This window comes from Lactuca virosa, chromosome 6 (genome assembly GCF_052849685.1).
Source record: "Lactuca virosa cultivar CGN04683 chromosome 6, Lactuca_virosa_CGN04683_v6, whole genome shotgun sequence".
NCBI lineage: Eukaryota > Viridiplantae > Streptophyta > Magnoliopsida > Asterales > Asteraceae > Lactuca > Lactuca virosa.
The window spans coordinates 14,835,001-14,858,459 of NC_136431.1; the positions used below are offsets into that span (position 1 = coordinate 14,835,001).

General features: G+C 31.5%; 1 protein-coding gene across 4 annotated transcripts; it reads left to right on the forward strand.

Annotated features, from left to right (window-relative positions):
• Nucleotides 1-10,910: 10,910 nt before the first annotated feature.
• LOC145120046 (uncharacterized) lies at nucleotides 10,911-21,286 on the forward strand. 4 transcript variants are annotated; one of them, XR_013714097.1, is made up of 7 exons: nucleotides 10,911-11,323; nucleotides 11,568-11,804; nucleotides 12,639-12,832; nucleotides 12,951-13,048; nucleotides 13,152-13,204; nucleotides 15,508-15,591; nucleotides 20,843-21,286. XR_013714097.1 is itself a non-coding variant. In XM_079055833.1 (7 exons), the coding sequence occupies exons 3-7, from the start codon at nucleotides 12,753-12,755 to the stop codon at nucleotides 21,199-21,201; spliced, it is 420 nt and encodes a 139-aa protein (XP_078911959.1). In that variant the 5' UTR covers nucleotides 10,911-11,323; nucleotides 11,568-11,804; nucleotides 12,639-12,752; the 3' UTR covers nucleotides 21,202-21,286. The 4 variants fall into 4 exon arrangements, 3 of the variants coding, with proteins under 3 accessions (XP_078911959.1, XP_078911960.1, XP_078911961.1); XM_079055833.1 differs by lacking the exon at nucleotides 15,508-15,591 and having other exon boundaries at nucleotides 20,843-20,935; nucleotides 21,106-21,286; XM_079055834.1 differs by lacking the exon at nucleotides 15,508-15,591 and having other exon boundaries at nucleotides 11,679-11,804; nucleotides 20,843-20,935; nucleotides 21,106-21,286.
• Nucleotides 21,287-23,459: the final 2,173 nt, after the last annotated feature.

Below are 23,459 nucleotides of genomic sequence, written 5' to 3' on the forward strand. Positions count from 1 at the left end.
TTGGGAGGTGGCAGATAAAAGGGGCAATAGGAAGGATACAAACCTCGAACATGAAAGAAGCGTTGTGTGTCTGTCATTTTCTGATACATCCCAACAAAAATTAAATCAAGGAACAACCCCTTACCTGCACCCTCCCTCACCTCAATATAATAATAACACATAACTGAAATACAAAAAAAAAAAAAAATCAGAAGCATGAACTTACTTCAGGATGGCTTCTCAGAAAGGCGACCAACTTTCCACGCCCGCAAGCATTTTTTGTGAATTTGCTCTACAGCTGTCAACAGAGTAAACGGTTTTGGTCATCAAGTAATATGTTTTGCAATATTCGTCCTTAGTTGAAGTTTTTATATCATTTTCGGTTCATTTTCCAAGTTAGATGACTATTTTTTGCCCAAAAAAAATAGTGAATTTTCTTATATAACCTCAAATAAGTGACCAAGATTTGAAAAGAACACATTATGGGACTATAATTGAAAAAATGACCTGTACTCAGGGACAACATGTAATTTACTCTTAAATGAATTCATTTGCAGTTTCTAACTGATGTCCGTATATTTGTTCTACTTGAGCATAACACTTTTGTAAAAGAAGAGCAAACATGTTAATAGAAAAGATTAGAGGTATGGGCAAGTGAAAAGACAAAACTAACTTCTATAATTCTGCCACCTGTTGTTCATGCTCTACCTTAAGTTGCTTTATTTCATGTATGAAGATGTCAGCCACTTTTACAACAGTTTCTTTTTGTTCGACTGCATCATCTCATGAATCCTGTAATGTAATACTACAGGGTTAAATAGGGAATAACCTGGAAAAAAAAGATTTGAGATGAAAGACAAAGATTTACATTAACAGGAGCGAACTCACTTTGGAAGAATCTATAATGTCTCTTTAAGGTGATGTGATTGCAAAAGTTGTTTATGTATTGTTGAGTTGTCACCTAAAGAAGACAATCTGAAATCAGAAACTTGTTGGATAGTCAGAAAATGTGTCATACACAGATAGTATTGAGAATCCTCAATATTTGGAATTCTAAAAAAAAAAACCTTATTAAACTTTATTAGTTGGAATTCTCAAATTAGGAAAGTTTTAATGGCTACTCTTATATTCTCCCATTAAAATCCAATCCAATTACGAAAATGTCATGTAAATACAAAGTTATTTCTAATGTTATAATGTTAAAGCAGATGAATATGTAGTACACCTTTGTAGTTTCAGTGTAGTGAAGATAAATAAATAAAAAAAAGAAATTAGCCTCACCAAAATTGCACTTCACCCAAGTATCAGATTGCTTTTATTGGATTGCAAACAAAAATCAACTATATTTAAGGACAAAAAACTTAATCGACTCTTAAATATATAATCATGAAAATTATAAAACGTTTTACCTTATGGATGCTATCAAGAACAACAAAAAGGACAACATGTTTTTGAGCTTCAAGTGCAACCATACTTAATCCAACAGGTGTAACCACTACACCATTTGCCATGACAGTGTGGGCCCCAACAATAACCTATTACCAATTTCAAAACCAGGGTCAAAATGGTAAATTGACTGATTATTTGTTTTCTGTGAAATAAAATCCAGCTATCTTTTGAATTTCTGCAGCTGGGTTAGAAGCCTACCCTTTTGCCGAAGTCAAATCCAGCTGCTGTAACATTTAAAACCCAATAATTATCATAGTGGAATTCTATTGTCTAGTTATTTGAAGAAAATAGCTAGAAAATAGGTAGAAAAATTATCGGATTCATGCCGTTAAAAATTTTATAAATAAAAATGGGTACATCATGGTTTTTTATTCAATTCCATTCTATCACATTCCTTCGTAAAATACCTATTCCATTCCATCAAAGAAAACAAACAACCTTATTTCCACTCCAACGTAATTGAAACAAATACGTAACATGATTAAGATTCCAGACCTCTCTAACTTGATTATATTAATAATTTAATTAAAGAATTAAAAAATTAATTTAAAGAAATGAAGAAAAAAAGACAAAGATGTTCACTTTGTTTCATTTTCTTGTTATGTATGTTGTTTCGTGTTCCTCTGTTCTATAGATGTGCTTCAAAAAAAAAGATAATACATCAAAATATATGTAACATTGTATATCATAAAAAAAATATAAAGGATAAAAGAAAATTTCACCATGTTTCCGAGGGGTAACATTGAACCATTGACAACTACTTTTATACTTGCAGATTTCCCTGAAAAATAAAATAAGGTTAACTATTGAACATTTTTACTTATTTACCCCTAAACTTGATTCCAAATGTTCTGTAGACAACTAAAGTAGGGACCCATGATTCAGAATCATGTTTGAGGGAAACATTAATAACTTTTGTATGCCATTTATCTTTATGCTATGAAAATTATTACCTTTTTAAATACAATATATTACACATATTCCATTTATTTGTTTATTACCTTTTTTTTAAAAACACCAGTAACTTTTTCTAATCAATGGATTAATCTTTATATATTGTTATTTACTTATTTATGATTTCTCTAACTAAGTGATAGTCTGTATATAACATTTCTAATCAGAAGGTAATTGAAGTAATAGCAGAGATGTAAAATACATTGGACTATGACCATGTTCATCTTAAATTGGAGACGGTTAGCACCTCCTTTTGGAACATTTCATTGGGCAGTTGATGGGTAATATAAGTAAGCTTACATATATGTGACCTAAAGTCTATACAGCACCACAAAGCTTAGAAGCCTACTTTTTATAAGGTAGCTACATACCTTCCATTTGGAGTCTCATGGTAGACAACTGACAACGTCATTGATAGACATGTGAGCATCATCTTTGTCCTGTCTGCCTGTGTGGAAACTGGAAAGGGATATTTGGTCATTTGGTGTTCTCAACAGCAACAATGGCAAAAGACTGTACGGAAAAAAGGAGATAATTGGAAATCGAATTTGCAAAAAAAGTCACTTTCAGTTTGAATTTGAAGAGAACAGAATTAGAAATTAGAAATTAGAAATTGGATTTTCACTTAAAGCCCTAACTGAGAGTTCAAATTCAAATCATCGAGCATACAACTTCACAGCAGAGACGGATCATTTTACTAACCTTTTTCACTGTCGGAAATGAGGAGAGAATTGGGAATGTTGAAGATGAAAATGAAATTGAATTCAACAATAAGGTTTCTAATAGAAAAGAGAAAAAAAGTTCATGATGAAATAAAGGAAACTGAAATCAAAATAATAATCAAAATGAAGACCCATGTTGATTACCTTACGGAAGAAATCGAAATCAAATGAAGATCGAAAAGTGGAAAAGGCGATACCTGCAACGCATGAGAGAAGTCCATGTCGGTGGATTCCTGTCCAATATCGGTTCTCTATCGGTAGGTGTCGTAGAAACCTAATTTTCATGTCGTGTTGAAGGAGATGTCCAGATACAACAAACACACATGAAGAAACCACACTGGGAAGAAAAATGCGTGGAGCCATAATCGATTACAGAAAGAAAGAGATACGATTTCTGGAAAAGAAAGAGATGGAGGAACAGTTAAAGTATGAGAGAGAGAGAGAGAGAGAGAGAATCATCTGGTATTGGTTTTGTGAAGAGGAGAATCGATTTGAGCTAGCGGTGGTGGAAGGAACAAAAGAAGCGGTAGGAGAATCGATCGTTGATAATCACATAAACGTAGAGGAAAAAGTGTTTATGACGCTGTTAACAGAGAGAATCGATCGTTGATAATCATCCACTTAAAAATCAATCAAAGAGCATGAAACACATACCGATTCGGCCATAAGTCGGAAGCCCTAAATCGTCGATTTGAACGTGGAACATCCGGTGGTGGGGGCCGACGATTTTGAAACTTGCTCTCTAGGGTAGGAGTTGGTGTAGGTCAACGATTCTCAGAAGAAGAAGAAGAAACGTCAGAGCAAGCGGAGGGAAGATGGTCAGGCGAGAAGAGGAGAAGAGACGGTGATGGAAGAGAAGATCGAGAAAAGAATGAAACAGAAGAAATCAGATGAAGAAAAATCAGAAGAATCGAGAAGATAGGGAGGAAGTAAACTAACCTGGTGGAGGATTAAACCGGATGAACAGTACCATGGTCAGGTACTAAATTAAGGGACTAAATTGCCAAATAGAGGAAAACATAGGGACCTACAAGTACAGGGACCAAAATTGACAAAAAAGAAGCAGGTTTATTGTTACTTTTCTTCATAACTTTAATAATAACTAGAGTGGTAACCCCCGCTACGCGGGGGGGGGGGGGGTAGAGGGAGTTGATATGGTCGTATGATATGGGGTGGAACTTTTAGCGAAAATATTCCGTATCCTTTTTAATATACAAAGAATCTGTTTATAGAGTAGATAAATATATTAGCAGATAAGGATGAAAATATATCATTCATTAATGGATCGTTATAGGGTATTCGATTACAAAAGAATCGATTCATACTGTTCCAACTCTTTTGTAATCGAATGCCCTGTAATGATCCTTTAATGAATCAACACTTTTGTTTCTGATATCCTGGCCTGTATTGACCGGAAAATTTTGAGCTGGTGGTGGTGCGACCAAAAGTTGGGGAGCTGCCATCTCCTGGTTTGGTCGGGCACTTGATATTTGCATCTATAAACATTAATTAGATTATTATTATTATTTTTAATCAAAATATAATAAAATTGAAAAACTTAACTTACTTGTTTTTCAAATATACCGATAACACTGCGGTCAACCAATAACTTTCTAAAATGTGAAGCAATTAGTTCAACTGCCTTGTGTACACCTTCACGTTCCCCTTGCACCTCCACAACACTATCATCAGACAGAGCAATTACAGGGAGCTTTTCTGCATCCAGAAAACACAATTATAAATTATAATTGACCTTTTATTTTAAGAATATTATAATATATTTTTCAGTAAAACCTTGTCCGAGCACTCGAATTACACAACCGGAAGAATCTTGGATGGTTTTTATGGTGGCGCCCTGCTTTCCTATCAAGTTCCCGGCTTGTGCTGATTGTACCTCCAGCTGGCGGATGAGCACGGTCAGCATCCACATCCGTTACCCATTTATGGATTTTCAGTAAACCAACCATTGCAGGAGGAACTGAAGCATCTGGTTCTTGTTTTGCAGAAATCAAGACCCGATAAAACAGAATACTTCTGATTAGTAACATGGTAATAGACTTCTTATTTTACTTTAGGACTAACAACAAAACGGTTTCAATAAGAAGCTAGCATAGAATAAAATGGAAGTAAGATGCTACTGTACAAAAATGAATGAAAGTATTTAGCATACTTTCATTCATTTTTGTACAGTAGCATCTTACTTCCATTTTATTCTATTATGACATCGTACTTTCGATTTTTTTTACTTTAAAAGTTGCATTATAAAAGTTCCAATAATATATAAATAAATAAAAATCGATATTTTGACCAATCAAGTAAATAAAATGACTAACCTGATGTAGGCTTTTAATTGTGTGGAGAAGAAAACCTGTAAAACCAACCATGTATCAGATCTGCATCGAAATATCACCAAAATTCGACATTATATCAATGTTAATAGACATAAAAAAAACCTAGATAAATGTTGAAGTTTGAACTTTTTACAAATTTGCCCTCGTTAATGTACCTCCATTGCAATTCCATAAGTTGCTCCCATGAGTTTTAAACTACTTTTTCTCAACTCCTCCAACACCCGTGAAACTCCCTTCCACTGACCGGAGAAAGTAAACACATTCAACACCTACAAAAAAAAATTTAAAAACATTATTTAAAATAAATAACAAAAGTATACAAATTTGAACTATAAGTCTTTTAAAAATTTCTCTTACAGTATCATATACGACCAAATCGAGTTCAACAGCAGGATCCTAGTTTTTGTGAAATCATCCTTACGCTTACCAGATTGTTGCTAATCTGCAAAAAATTAAAAAATAAATAAATAAACAAATAAAATAAAACACCTTAACAAACAATGTTGAGGGTAACATAATACAGATAACATGGACAGAGAAACCAAAAACAAACAAAATTAAAGATTGATAAGTAGTCTATTTGTATAAAAGAAAAATCTTTAAACAAACTTACAAAGTTTTTGCATACGTCACATCTTCGGTGATGTTGTTCTTTATAGCATGATCTATGAAATGGTCGGTTTTCAGACATGGAGAACTACATAAAAACATTTCAATTTAACTTGTAATGTCAAATTAATCATGGATTTTTATTTTATATTATTATTTTTTGTTTAGGGTATAAATTTAGACCTCATCATCAGATATTGGTAGATTGCAAGCATGACAACGAATACATTCGGGATGCCAAACTCCTCCCATGCAACTTAGGAATCTCCCATGGCCGATTTCAACATTGCAACCAGCACATATCCTGTAATTTAGGGATACAAAATGAAATTCAATAATGAAAAGTAAATGCAATATTTTCAAATTTTTATTTATTTATATCTAGATACAATTTGTTTAGTGTAAATATAATATAATGTAATTTTTATTATTACATTGTTTTTTGTTGACAAATGGATTAAAATTTTACCGAAATCCTTAAAATTCATGTTTAATGAATTTCATCCTTCCTAAAAAGATACCTAGAAAATAATTATATTCTTTTATTTTTATTAAATAACAAAATATCCTTATTATATACATTGAAATAAATAAAACAGAATCATTTATACAAATTTACAAAAAAAAAATTAAAATATTTAATAAAAAAAGTTAAATCCGTTCTATTTCATTTATATTTTGTCAAATGCGAGAAGAATTTTGACCTGAATTTGTTTGACATATTTCATTTGTTTCAAAAACTTTTTATCAACCAAAGCTTGTAATCAAATTCCTTTGATCCTCACATTAGGATTGATGAAATCCATTAGACATGGAGTTTAAAGGATTTCAACGGAATTAAACTATTCCTGGAATGGAATCACAATTCCGATTCCATTGGAATCTGTAAGATTCTCAACTAAACATGCACACATTCTTTTGTTGGTTAATTGGAGTGATATGAACATAGCAATTATGATTAATAACACAATGAATTCTCCATATATACCTATATCCACCGGAATAGGAGTGTGACATAAGCGGAATCACGTGTCCATAATCATTCCGTGCTGGTAAAACATCGACATTCAAACTTTCTTCAAGGGCCTTGGCAAGCTCTTCATCTTCGTCAATGTTGCTTTTTTGCATCTTCTTCTAAAAGGTAAAGTGCAATTGCTCGATCAATTTCTTCACTATCAAAGTCCAATAATGTCTCCTACATCATCAAAACAACCAAATAATGAAAACTACACATAAAACCAAACAAAACAGAGGAATTGAATCACTGATTACCAAGGTTGTTGGATTACACTCCCATATTCCTTCTTCATCTCCATATCTTCCATGGTGTTTCCCTGAGATTTTAGCACTCAAACCAAATCCGAGCAAAAGTTAATTGATCAGAAGGAAATTTTATTTCAATGAATAAGCTATAAATAATTGCATGAACACCTCAATCACAGCAATTCTTGACAACATGGTGTGGGTGTCAATTATGATTTATTTGAAGGCCTATTCAAAATTATAGCGTTTTTCTCTGTTGACAGCTTAAAAATAAAATTACATATTTATCCATTATCATCATCAAATATGTTTAAATCTTCCAAAGGAGATTGAAACAGAGTGCAGAAGTTCTGTTCCAGTGACATACACTTTCCCATTGTTTCCAGCTATAATTGTTAAATTCTTCCCAAATGAGCTATATATTTCCCCTACAAAACAATCAATCAAATCATTCATACCATACTACTTTAGGCTTATTAGCAACCAACATCATCAATTCAAATTTCAAAAGTGGATATGTAAATTTCTATACCTTTGGTGCCAGCACCAAGCAGTAAAGCCCCCATACTGTGATGTGTCATTGGAATTGGTCAACAAAAGCCAAATAAATGGAAAACAAATATTGTATGAAATTGTACAATTTACCTAACAGCAAGCCCGACACATACAGTTGAGACGCCACAATATCATCTTCAATGCATCACTTAAATTTCTACAAAATTTATTTGGGAAAGACATGGATCTCATCAAACCTTGTTAGGATCAACAACATCAAGGTACAGAAGCTGAGCAAGAATGATGTTTGGCATGTCATCATCAATAGCTCCACCACAACGGATAATTATCTATAAACACCACCACATACAGGTCAGGTATATTACATAAGTAGTAACCCAACCAAAGAAAGTGAAGTAAGAAGTCACAGGTGTAAGTAAGGATAAAGATAAAGATGAAGCAACTCACATATTGAAAAAACTGACTGGTAACACTCTGGAACCGTTCTTGCATCATTGGGGGGTGACCCTTGACCTTGTGCATATGCTGGGAGATGGGGAAGACAGCCTTCATCTTCGAAATGTTATGGTGACCTAAGCATCATATTAGAACAAAATAGCACCAGTGGAGCTAGGTAAAGTGGTGGTCGGTGTCCAAATTTAGGGTTAAAGAGAGAAAGATACAGGAAGAGGTAGTGTAAGATGCGGTTTAGTGATGGTAGTGTATGGGTGGTCATGTTTTTCAAAACAAAATGGAAAAAGAAAAAGAAGAAAACAATAAATTCAAAGTATAGTACTATTTATTGCATTTATAATAAAAAAATGGAAGATGTACGAAATGACAATCTATGCTTGTTTTTTGGTGAAGGAATTAAAAGAAATTGCAAAAAATAGAAACAAATACATATAAATTCAAAGCATGTTGCTATTTAGGGTATTGAAACATGTTTAGACATGTGGACAGATCTTGAGCAAGTCTTGTCCAGCCTTTTTGGGACAGGAAAAAGATTGAAACTTTTGTCTCATTGATCTCTCAGATTGATCAAAACCCTTAAATGAAAAAATATTTAATTTAAGGATGCTCCTTTCTGATGAAAGAATGTAATATTGGAGGGAAAACAATAAAGGAAAAAAGAAAGAAAGAAAGCAGACAACAAGGTAAAGGAAAAGAAAGCAAGTGATTCCATCAAAGAAACAGTCCATTCCCATATACAAACTGATCAAAATTACTTTTACATCTATCCATAAATTGTACCACCCATCAAAGACATAAGTTGTTGTTTTTTTTTTGAAAGTTTACATACGAACCTAGTAATCCATATGTTTCATCTGCAACAGAAGTTGGACATTTAGTTTGTAATTTATATTTTTCTTTTTTATGATTTTCAATAATGTATTCATGCTACTGTCATTTTTTGACATAACAAAACATTTAATATAAATTTTTTCTGGCAGCAGGAGAGCTGTTGGCTTAATGAGGCTTCACTATAGTTGGTAGAACAGTTGGTCAATTTTATGCAGTGCTATAACTGACTGAATAAGTATGCATTCGAACTATGAGTGTGTTACAGTTTGTATGATATCTATTAACCAATTTCAAGAACAAAATGACACCATAGACATGACAACAAAAATGGCTTTTCAAGTCATTCTATAATTTAGTAAGTGAAATAGTGAATAAACAATATGCCAATGGAACTGATATAAAAACTAAATTTAAAAAAATGACACAAAAGTTTTATTTAAAACTTACCAAATTGGCCATGTACGATTCAATTTTTTTTAATTCACAAAGGAAACATATAGTGCAAGTAAGAAGCGTCCAAATCCCAAATGTTCGCCCATGGATATGAGACACTACATATAAAACAAAATGTAATTAGGTCAATGGGTTTACCAAATTGGCCATGTACGATTCAACAATAATAACATTATTTAATTCTTTGTTCTTATAAACATAGAAACCAAACAAATAATCCAAAAGAAGGCACTCTATTAATTGTTTAGATCGAAAAAGGCATCAGAATTTCCGGAATTCGAAGCAGATGGAGATAACAGGAAACAAAATGTTAGAAATTACTGGAAAAAAAACGGTTGACATTAGAAAGTTGATTTCCCCTCAATCTGCGTTGACTTGTGTTTCCCGCTTCACGATAGACACCCTCGAGCGAGACCGCCTTTCCTTCGCTGTCGTCCATCTCCGACCAGAAACCATCAAGTTCTTATCATACAAAAATTAGACAATCCTTTTTACAAACAAATTAAGTTTACAAATGGTTGTCTGCGAGAAGAAAAACAAAACAACAATCCAACAGAAATCGAAAATCATATGTAAAGTACAAACAACATACCAAAAATCAAAATCCCAACAGATGAGAGATGGTTGTCTGCGAAAAGAGTCGACACCCTAAACCCTTACCTGAGGACGCAGCGGAACGTCGAAGAGGCGGTGGGAATAACTCTTCTTCGCTTCATATTCCTCGTCTTCCTCATCCCCTTCCACCGGGGGAATCGGTGCAGGTGGTGCCGGTGGCGGTGGCGCCGCAGCTTCAAAAGATGATTAGAAGAACTTGTGGATTGAGGCGGCGAATCGAACGTTTTGCGGTGCAATTGACGTTCCAAATGAATAGCAAGAGCGGTGAGGTGAGCGGTGGGAATTTGGAGCAGCAGTGGTAGAAGGATCGGGAAGTAATAACCTAACCACTAAAGCATTTGGGGCGGTGGACTCAAATTTTCCATAAAACCCCCCAAAAAATAAACGAACTCGAAATTGCAACCAAACATATAAACAGGGGCCATTTTTGCCAACATCTTAGGAACTTTACTGTTCCTTTTCTTCATAACTTTAATATATATATATATAATAATAATAATATAATAATGGAAATAATAATAATAATAATAATAATAATTATGAAAATAATAATAATAATAATAATAAAGGAAATGAAAGGAGGTTAGTATTGTATAAATATTTTTATGGAGCTCTTATAGTCGGATGTGGCATGCCCGGCCGAATGGTTTGATACTCTTGGTCTATATTTACGTCCGTCTCCCGAGTTCGATCCTCACCCGCTTTTTTTTTGTTCCCGCTTCGTTCCCTCAAATGACTTCCCCAAATTTTCCGCTTCGTTCTCTCAAATATTCGGCTAGGTTTTGCACTCCCGCTTAATTACGTCGCGCCTCCCATCTCCCACACCTTCTCGTTTTCTGCCTTCCACTCCATTCTAGGGTTTGAAGCTGGAGCGTATCTCACGTCAACCTCCAAAGACCACTGCCGCCGTTCTTCAGCCCTGCCCCTCCGCTAGCGCCGCTTGAATCGCTCCCCTTAGGCCGTTACCAATTAACCATAAATACCATAGCAGGCTTCAATCGTTCTGTTCAATCGAAGCTTCAATCGCTCCTGTCATCGTTTTGTTCAGTCAGTAGGCTCAGCCGAAGGTTCAAACCTGCTCAATCGACGGCTAACCATGCTCAATCGCCGGCCAAACCTGCTCAATCGGTAAGATTCATTTGTTCTGTAATATATATTTTTATCATTCGGCTCAATCGAATTCATCTTACAAATTATTCCCCAATTATTCCAGTTGAAATACTTATCATAAAGTTTAATGTGGCTAGCGAACCCTAATCGTAACTTGCAACTTCAATTTCCTAATCATACCACAATTCGCATTTTATTATAGGGCTCTAAGTCGAAATTGAGAGTTTCAACATCTAACTGTACATTTGATCTTAAACAACAGAAAGCAAACTCAAGATAACTTAAAATCGTTCTTCGAATTCAAGTCACAAGTTCTCCAAGTCACAAATGAATTCAACAAAAAATGAGCTAACAGAAAAATAGCGATTTCCAGATTCAGGGTAAGGGAGGTACTTGATACTTCAAGAGCGAGTAAACGCCACCATCCGAGGGAGTAGTCGCCACCGGAGAATCCACCACCCATCAACGTCGTTTGTTCTCCGTTTGTCGAGACTCACAGGTATGTCCTAATTTTTCCTTAAATCTATTTTCATGTTTTTTTGTTAACATGGTCTATAACAGGCATTTGGTGTAGTTGCTTCCATGATCAGTTTAACTAAAATGGTGTTGAAACATCTATCGAGTCTTTCATTAGTTATACATTATAAGCTGTGAGAACAAGATCGATGCGCAAGGACAAGGTTTGAAAGCTCAAACCTTGAGTGAATGTTTAAGATCAATGTCTGCTTGCTAATGCAGATTCAAGTTAAGTCTGGAAAAACCAGTCAAGTCTTAGATATTGTATTCAGCAAACGATCAAGTCATTTAATAAGCAATGAGAATAACTGATCAAAGTAAAGATAATAAATGGAGAACAAGAAGAATGTTTGAAGTAAACTTTTAACGAGAATAACAAAAGTGAGTGAAAGATCCGTAATTGACTTGTATTGAATGCTCCTATATATAGGAGTGAAAGTTACATCGAATTAACCCAGGTGTTTACATAGGACCGGACAAAAGAGATCAGTCTGACATTCTGATTGTCCAAATACAACTATAGACTAAATCCTATGAAACGTTACACCAAATACAAGACAAAAGTAATAAATGCACAAAAGACAAAACATTGATGTTCCGGATCAGCATGCATTCTGGACATGAGGGTCAGCTCCGGAATGCCTTCATTCTTCTCATCTTCTTCTTACTTGGTCCGGACAGGTTCCGGACCACTCTCTACTTCGGAATGTACACGCTTCGGAATAGGGACTTAGGATTGCTAGAGGTTCACTTTCGAGTTCTAACATAAGTGTGTTTCAAATTAAGCAACTATGGATCATATCTTACCTTTCTACAGGTGGTTGTATCATGGAGTATTGGAAACACGTTCCTGCATTTCAGCCTTGCAAGTGACCTATGTGCTCCGATCCAATTATCAAATTGACCCTGGAAGCAACATTATCCCAACAGGATGCAGGGATCCATGATGTTCTCAAGAATGTTAGGCAGTACAATTGCCTTTTTGCTGGTGGTGCTTGCAGTTTCATTCTGGTAGGTTACTTGACTGTTGGCACCAGACATTGAAGAGGGTAGTTTCGTCTTTTCCCTAAGTTTTTTCTTCTTGAAGCAATTCTGAAGAAATCTGATGCTTGTGAGTTTCTTGTGACAGCAAGTGCTTTAGTTGCCTTTATTTGTCAAGAGATTGCTTCAAGCAATGGTGGATCCTGATAGACCTGTTGCTTATCTTAGCAGATTGCTTTAGTTGCAGTTAAGAAATAGCAACATTCTTTCATTTACTTGTTTATTATGATTTAATGCATTTAGGTGCTAAGTTTTGAAGGAATTGTTGAATCTTATTACTTGTTTGCAGGTGTTTTCTTGGTGCTCTTTATACACTTAGCCCTTTTGACATCCTCCCATGATGTAAGTTATCTATTCAATGCTGTTTAATACAAAGGTGTGCAATTTGTACCTTTATTAACATTTAAGTTTCTTCTTCTTGTTATTATTTTTAATAATTACAATTGGTTTATTCTAGGTTGGAGCCCGTGTTCGTTGTTGCTATTTTTCCTATTTTTGGTGTATTTTATATCGTATTTGGGACAAATGTGAATTGAATATGGTATTTAACAAAAAATTGGAAATTTTTAAATTTTTAATTTTTTTATAAATAAAACGAAGTTAGCTACGGAATGGCTACGGATTTCTGTAGCTATTTAGTTCTGTAGCTATTCCGTAACTATTTATTTCCGTAGCTATTTCGTAGCTATTTGGATCCGTAGCTATTCTGTAGCTATTTAGTTCCGTAGCTATTCTGTAGGAAATTCGTAGCTATTTAGTTTCGTAGCTATTCCATAGCGATTCTGTAGCTAATCCGTAGCTATAATTTAGCCACGGGCCATTATGCTACAGACATTTTTTCGTAGCAATTCCGTAGCTATCCGTTATAGCTACGGAATAGCTACGGATTGTGCTGTAGCTATTGCACAAGTTTTCTAGTGGTGTTAATGGAGAAAAAAACAATGCATCTATTAAATGCATATGTTTTTTTTTCAAAGCTTCATTATCAGTAACACCCCCTCAACGAATTAAGCTTTTCTTTCCTTCTTAAAGCATGCTCGAAGCTCAAACTACTCCCTTATGGCCAAATGCTTTGAAGATGTGGGTGTCTGTAGACTCAGAGTCAATAAAACGAATATCACTTTTTGTTTTAAACAACAGATTTCGTGCTATAAGCATTGAGTCTTAAACTCTCATGATGATGTGTTATTGGATATGAGTATGCTGGAAGCCAAATATGGTTCATCAATGGAGTTTGAGAGACACATATAATTGATAATAAGAGTACAAGATTTCATGCCCACCAACTGTTTGATGTAATTCCTTAATCAAGTTTTTCTTTTCATTTATTTGTTGATTGATTGGAGTCTTATTTATTTTTCTTCATCCATTCATATCGGTTATTGGTTAATTCTTTTGCGGATACTAGGAAAATCCTACCTACTAACAAGTGGTTTAATTTGTCAATTGCTTCTCACTCTCAGATCACCTCTTCAGTATGTATTACCAAATAAAATTTTCTTCAAAGACTAAAAATATAAATATTTTAAACTTTCTTTTCTTTTTTCAACTTTAGACCACACCAAAAAGGTTGCCAAGAGTTATTGACCAAACAAAGGGGTCTTTTGGATTACGTGGAGAAAAAGTGCAAGAAATATATTTATACTCCAAAATTGAGATATGTTTATATCACAGACAAGTATACTAAAATGAATAAACTAGGGAAAGCTTTCTAGCCCATTTAGATAATTTTACACCAGTGATCAAACATCTGGTAGCTTTGTAGATGTATTCAGGGAAGTCTTTTCTTTGGTAACTCAAATTCTGCAACAACTATTCCTGTTGACATTGAACAATCGGTTCCTGAGGTTGCTATTGGAAGTGATCCAAGCACCTTAACACAACCTTATGCTACATTTCACACTCGCTTTGTTGGTTAAGGTACAAACATGTATATATTTTTACTATGAGGGTATTTTGGTCTTAGATGATGTTTGTTTGTTTTTTTTTTTTCCAATCATTTTACAAGTAATAAACTGTTATATCAACAATCAATGAATTAGTAAATATCACACCAATATATGTTTAAGTACAACAAAAAGTAGAATAATGTCTTAATCGATGTGTACGTTTTTTCATAAATTCCGTACGAAAAACTTCATAAATCTTGGATTCTATAGACAACATCGCTTGTGCGTTTTTATCATTTGGCTGTTTTTACACCTTAAAAAGGTTGAATTTATGATATGCATCCAACTCACCATGTGTTTGGTTCTCTTTATGTATATTTCGTATAATTATAATATGTTACAATCAAATCTTAGTAAGTGCAAAAACGATTTTGTAGGTTATACTACAAATATTTTAGTCGAAGGTGCTTCACAAATCACAAATCATGTACTTGTTTGCTGAAATCATGCATTGTAATTTGTCAATCATACATTTGTATATATATGTACCAAAGTTACTAGTGTTTTTTTGGTGCACCATTGTTTGTATTTCTATTAGTTTTAGAAAGTTAATGGTGGGGTATTAAAACTTGAATCAACAAACGAAACACATATTTCTTTGCTTTAGGTGTAACAGTAGAATAATAATATATAATCTAATATCACTTTTGTTTTTTTTTGTCTGTTATTAATATTCTTTTATCTTTTTTTTGTAAGATTATTGCATGATGTAGGCGATGGTCCATTCAACCATTTGTTTGAGATAAAATTTCTTCCTCAAGTTATCCCTGGCTATAAATGGTAATTCTTTCTAGATATTTTTGAGGGCTTGTTTAGTTATCAAATGGATGGATTTCAGTTCTGTCAGAATCCTTTAAATACCATGATGGATTTCACAATTCCCAGGGGAAGGTGCAAGGAATTTAATTTTTGTTTGCCTTTTTATTAAAAGACGAATACATCCTCAATATATAGTTTTTTATAAGCATATGTATATATACTTATGCATATACATATGCATATACTTATTAATATACATATACTTATTATTATATATAGGCATATGCTTATTCATATGCACATGAATATGCATATGTCATATACTTATTCTTATTCATATGCATATGCATATGAATATGTCATATACTTATTCTTATTCATATGCATATGCATATGCATATGGTATATGCTTATTCTTATGCATATAGTTATTAATATGCATATGCATATACTTATGAATATGCATATACTTATTCTTATGCATATGCATATGTTTATTAATATGCATATGAATATACATATGTCATATACTTATTCTTATTCATACGCATATGCGTATGCATATGTCATATACTTATTCTTATTCATATGCATACGTATATGCATATACTTATTCATATGCATATGCATATGCTTATTCATATGCATATGTCATATAGTTATTCTTATGCATATGCATATGCATATACATATGCATATCCATATGCATATTGATAAACATATGCATATGTATATACTTATTCATATGCATATAGTTATTTGTATGCACATGCATATCCATATTCATATACATATACATATAGTTATTCATATGCATATTTCTTATACTTACTCTTATGCATATGCATATACATAAGCATGATCATAATCATATGTATTTAATTGCCTTATGCATATACTTATTCTTATGCATTTATTTATTCATATGTATATGTATATGCATGTGTTTTTTAAAAATATGCAGATACAAAAAAAATATATAATTATGCATTAAAAATGCATTTTGTGAAAAAATCTTTTTTTCAAATATTAATTTCGAAATGTAAGGAATACTTTCGTTGATTTAAAAAATATTTTAAAAAAATTTTAAAAATAAAAAAATTAAATTTTTTTCAAATATATGAAAATATACCTTGTATTTCGTAAATAATATTAAAAAGTGGTATTACAATAGCTACTTCTACTTGTCTTGGTAACTTGATAAAATAGAAGATGAAAATATAAGATCAAAAATTAGCTTTTTACTAAATCTTGACCTAATTCAAACGAATTAGTAACAATGTATATGGATATGCATATGTATATGTATATGTATATACATATGCATATGTCCCAAGATTCATATACTTATTCATATGTATATGCATATACATATGCATAATATGCATATGCATATATATATATATATATATATATATATATATATATATATATATATATATATATATATATATGCATATGACATATACTTATTCTTATGCATATGTATATTTATATACTTATTCATATGCACATGAATATGCATATGAAATAAGTGTATGCATATATGTATATGCAAATACTTATTATTATGCATATGAAGATACTTATTTATATGCATATATGTATATGCATATACTTATTATTATGCATATGCAGATACTTATTTATACGCATATACATATACTTATTCATATAATATGCATATACTTATTATGCATATGCATCTACTTATTTATATGCATATGCATATACATAAGCATAATCATATGTATTTAATTGTAATAGGTATATATTTATTCATATATATATATATATATATATATATATATATATATATATATATATTATATACATATGCATATGTATATGCATATGTATTCATATGTATATGTATACACTTACTTTTATGCATACATATAGGAGCATTAAAAATGTTTTTTTTTTAAAATATGCATATGCATATGCACATGTTTTAAAAAATATGCATATACAATATATATATATATATATATATATATATATATATATATATATATATATATATATATATATATATATATATATGCTTTAAAAAATCATTTTTTTGAAAAATTCTATTTTTAAATATTAATTTTGAAATGTAAAGACTATCTTTGCGGATTTAAAAAAAAATAAAAATTTTTAAAAAAATTTAAAAATAAAAAATATAAAAAATATATATTTTTTTCAAATAAGTGAATATATACCTTATATTTTGAAATCAAGATTTAAAAAAAGATTTTTTCAAAAAAAATGCATTTTTAATGCATATTCATATTTTTTTTGTGCAAATACACATTTTCAAATAAAAAGTACATAAGTACATTAATATAATTTTTTTTTCATTTTTTTGTACTTGTCCTAGATGTATGTATGTACATGCATATATGAAATTTGGTACCTAAATTCACTATAGATAAAAAGTTTGTTGGTTCTCTCCCTCAATTTAGTTCTCCACTATATATATATATATATATATATATATATATATATATATATATATATATATATATATATAAAGGAGTAAATTACACGAATGGTCCCTATGGTTTGGGGTAATTTGCACGTTTAGTCCCTAACTTATTTTTTAACTCGGAAGGTTCTTACTGTTTGTTTTTGTTGCGCACACAGTCCCTGTCTTACCTGAAAAGACAATAATACCCTTATTGGTTTATTTTATAATTTATTTACTATTTCGTAACAATTAATAATTTAAAAAATTATTTTATTTAAACAATAAAAGAAAAGAAAATAAAACAACCCACATTCACTCTTACCCTCACCCCCACCCTATCTGCTCCTGTTAAACCTAATAATCCTGCAACCCTATAATACATCGACATTATTATTGTACTTTTAGACAAAAAGGCGTGGTTTTGCAAAATCCAGCCACTAATTTGCAGATCCGACCACCTCTATCCCACCACCTCTATCCCACCACCATTGATTTGAAGATATAACCGCCAATTTATGCTTTGAATCTATCGTTTTATCAATGAAACCTTCTGAGAATTGTTACTGAATCTCTATCTCTTTTCTCTTTTACATCTATTTGAAGTAGAGTTTATTTAGAACTGATTTGATCATAAAGTCTATAATTGATCAATGGTTTCAACTCGTTTTCTTTTAACTTCTAGAATGTAATGTGGATTGGAGAGACGGAGACCCCTTGTTCAGCATATGCTTTCTCGCCGGTGAAACCTTTTGTTTCAGCAGCCACAAAATCTAAGAATCCATCGTCTTCTTCCAAATCACCATTGAAAATCGATATTACTTCGACTCTCCTCCACCTTTGAAAACAGGTTTCTTAACTGATCTGAAAACACAATCTGAAAACGAATTTCTTCCCCGATCTGAATCCACCATCTATATAGGTTGTGAAATAAACTTCTAGTTGTTGTGAAATAAACTCGCAGAAGGTGGAAAGAATCAAAAAAATCTTTTGATGTTACACATTGAAATAAACTTACACTATGGAGGGTGGATTCTGAGGGTTTTCAAGTGAGAGAAAGAGCAAAAGAGTGTAATGGGAGCTCTACATATTTATGAATTCAAATTAGGAATTTTGGGATTTATATATAATATCGATTGGGGATTAAGAATTTTGTGTGGGTGGTCGTCGGATATGAAGGAATGGGGTGTTGGTGGACGACTGAGTTGTCGGAGTAGATGGTTCTAGGGGATTGGAGTTTGACGTGAGATGGTTATTACGTATAGGTTTGTTGGAATTGAGATAACGTGAAGGAATAAGAAGGGATGCAGAGGCAGGGTTAGGGATTGGGGTGTATTTATGTAAATAATATTTAAATAATAAATTAATAAGGGCATAATAGTCTTTTTAGGTAAGATAGGGACAAAGCGCGACAAAAACAAACAATAGGAACCTTCCGAGTTAAAAAATAAGTTAGGGACCAAACGTGCAAATTACCCCAAACCTTAGGGACCATTCGTGTAATTTACTATATATATATGTATATATATATATATATATATATATATATATATATATATATATATATATAGAGAGAGAGAGAGAGAGAGAGAGAGAGAGAGAGAGCTAGGTTCAGGTATTCAAAGTAAATACTGTGATATTGTATGCATAAATGTCGGCTAATCAAAATTTAAAATAAAAACAAATAATTAAATAAATAAATAAGGGTAAATAGGTAATTTGATAACTAGTTTCCACAAATAATATCCTATAATTATGGTAACCATTGACTTCAGCTACCTAGGTTTTCTCCATCCATCGTCGGCTTTTTAAAACCACCAAAAGTGAACAAGATCGAATACACGACCCGCTATCGTTTTTTGGTGGGATTATGCTAATCAGGCTCTCGATGATCGTTCGTTGACGTTTTCCTTCTGGGCTCGATGAGTGATCGCCTTTGTTCATTGTTATGATCATATGTAGCCCGCCTCTGTTACCTGCTGCGACGCTATTGCTGCTACCAGTGCCTTCTTCGTCTGAACCAGATGAATCAGACAAGCCATTGAATCCATCATGTCAACACACGGTGATGATCTCGATCTTCTTCTGTCCCTTCAAGACAGGGTGCTAGAAACCCCTCCTTCTTCTCCTTCGCCCCATTCACCTGGTAATATCTGTATATTTTGTTATTGAACTCCAGCTTTAATTCATAAAATCTGTGTGGGTTTCGTCTCATTTCATTCAGAGCAAAAGCACACCGCATACTGCTATCATTTACAGATTCCGTTTGCGTTTTATTAATTGTTCGAATTTACAAAAACAAATTATTCTAGCTAGTTAATAGATTTAATCAAATTCGGATGACGAGACCTGTCTGGTAAACCCTAATCTGCGTGACTGGTTGTTTGGTTGTTTGATTGTTCGATTTAGGTCAGTGAACTTTTAAGTGCACATAATCTATTGTTTCACCATCCTCATATTCAACTAGGGCAATGCAATTACTTTAACTTTTATTGGAATTGGAGTTTTATGTGAGAAGTGGGAAATAAGGACTAGTTCTACCGGGTTCCTGTAATTATTTATAGGTTGGAATTAGTCATTTGCCTCACATTAGTTATGATGTGAACTGAGAGTTCCCTTATAAGTGAAATGTTGATGGTTACACAAAATTTCCCACCATGGTTTTAGTTGATTTGAAGGTTTTGGGGCCATATCTACCCTCCCTTTTACACCATTCCTATGGGATTTAGGGTTTCGTTGTTTTTGTTGTGGTATTCTCTGTAATGCAATAGTAGCTTTATTTCTGTGTTCTTACTTTTAAATTGGATTTTACATCTACAGGTGGTTGAGAGCCGAAATCAACTAATTTTTGAACTTGGGGAGTTAGATGTTGCTGATGAAAATGAACGAGTTTCTATCTTGGAATGTCTAACAGTATCATTCTCATTAAATTGTTTTTTACTTTGGATATTTTTCCAACAGAATACATATCGTAACTGAATCTTGAATTCAAATTCTATCAGAATGGAATCACGAATTCCAATTCTGTTGGAATGGAATATGGATATTTCTCACTGATTTATGCATTGGATTTGTTTCCACAGAAGCAGTTGATGCTTGAAGAATGGACCATGAAATTGAAAGTGATTCTTAGAAACATTATTCTTTTAGAATGTATTAGTGTCTTTGTTAGATTTTGATGTTTTTTTTCCCGATTTAAAAGTTTTTTTAGTTTTATTCTTTAACAATAAATGTAATTCTTAGCAATTGTTACCCGCATTCTATAAGAACTAATGCAATTTTTGTTTTTATTCTTCAATTGATGGTTCAATAATTTGTTATTCTCCAAGAAGTTTTTAAAGTTATGATCAAGAAATAGGTTCAAAAATATTTTTCTTATTTTATGGTTCAAGAATATTTTTATTTTTGATAAATATATTCTGTCAGAATATCCGAAAATTATCATCACTACAATCAGATTTTTAAAATTAATAGAATCTATTATCCCTTAAAATATGCAATTTTCCTTTTTTTAAATTTATGTTAATTGACTAAAATACCTTTAAAATGAAATTAGATGGTATTTTCTAATTATCTTTAATTTAATAATATGTATTATTCATTTTCTTAAAATAAGTAAAATTGATTGGCCCACATTTATGCATACAATAACATAATAATTACTTTGAATAGAATAACTTAAGCCTATATATATATATATATATATATATATATATATATATATATATATATATATATATATATATATATATATATATATATATAAGGCTAGGTTATTTTGTTTCTTACATTTATTGTGTGCTAGAATGCACCAATAGGAATTTAGTAAATTAAATAATTATTTAATTAAATAAATATAGATATTAAATGATTTCCATAATTATATGTATATTAAATGATATCCGTAATTATAATTTTCTTTTTATAGAAACTAATTAAATCCGTCATTAATGTCAGCAATAACATTCTTTCAGAATGAATTCGCATCTAGGTTTTTATATATGAGTTCGTATTTTGTTTCAGGACTCACTCACTTAAAATACAATAAAGTTGCATGGAATATGAAGAACGAGAGTGTATTCTACTAGAATACACTCTTATTTCGCAGGAATACACTCTCATTCTTCTAAATATGAATTCATTCTGAAAGAATATTATTGTTGACATTAATGACGAATTTAATTAGTTTCCATAAAAATAAGTTATAAGTATGGATAACATTTAATATACATATAATTAATACTAAATTTCTATTGGTGCATTCTAGCACACAATAAATGTGAGAAACATTTGAACCTACCTCTCTCTTTTTCTCTCTCTCTCTCTCTCTCTCTATATATATATATATATATATATATATATATATATATATATATATATATATATATATATATATATATAGAGAGAGAGAGAGTCCAAAGTGCTCATTAAAACTTATAGTAATTATTTTTAAGAAAAATATAAATTAAATATTATGAAAAAGGTCATATAATATAAAATACTTGGGAATTAAAAATATTATTTTTAAAACCCAATTGAACATTTTCTAAACAAATCGTGAGTGAGTGTATGAGACAGTGATGGCATGCCTCCTTTGACTAATTAAGAAACAACAAGACCAACAGTGGTCTTTCATAGACCACCATCATCTTTTAACACTAATTTTTAGAGTAAATTAAAGGAATGGTTCTATATGCAAATGTAAAAAATTAAGTTGAGTTTGATTAAAAATTTAAAAGGTACGTTCAATAATAATAATAATAATAATAATAATTATTATTATTATTATTATTATTATTATTATTATTATTGTTATTGTTGTTGTTGTTATACATATATATATTTTAAATACCTTTTCCAGAGGTATTTATATTTTTGAAAATGTATTTATACCTTTAAAACATTATTTATCTATTAAACAAATATTTATATATTTGAATTTGTAAGAATACTATTTATATTGTATAAATATAAATACATACTATATACATATAAATTCGAAATAAATACATATTTATACTTATTAATACATATAAATACACATAAGTATGTGTTTTATATTTATTTTACCATATAATGTAACGTCCTAAGTTTTAAACCAAAAAATTTCTTTTAAAACAAAAGTAAAACATGCCAAAAGGTTTTCATAAAAGATCAAGGTAGAAAATTGTTTAAAACATCATCAAACCATAATATCAAAATGTATCAAAATTGTCATAAAATATCAGAAGCCTGTATCATAGATCAATAGCGATGTACATGTGGTACAATGAAGTTGGGATGATGATGTATTGAATCAAGTAATGAACGTAGAATCAGAGTTACGAGAATTAAGAACACCGAGAGTAAATAATATCTGGTTTTAGCTCAATTATGCTTCAAGTTTACAAAGAGATCATAGACAAGACAGACTCCCCCAAAACTCTTATCTATCTCT

Coding starts and splice junctions, on each gene's coding strand:
- LOC145120046 (XM_079055833.1), top strand. CDS start 12,753: ATGCAGGGATCCATGATGTTCTCAAGAATGTTAGGCAGTACAATTGCC. Junction 12,833..12,950: donor GTGCTTGCAGTTTCATTCTG/GTAGGTTACTTG, acceptor TTCTTGTGACAG/CAAGTGCTTTAGTTGCCTTT. Junction 13,049..13,151: donor AGCAGATTGCTTTAGTTGCA/GTTAAGAAATAG, acceptor ACTTGTTTGCAG/GTGTTTTCTTGGTGCTCTTT.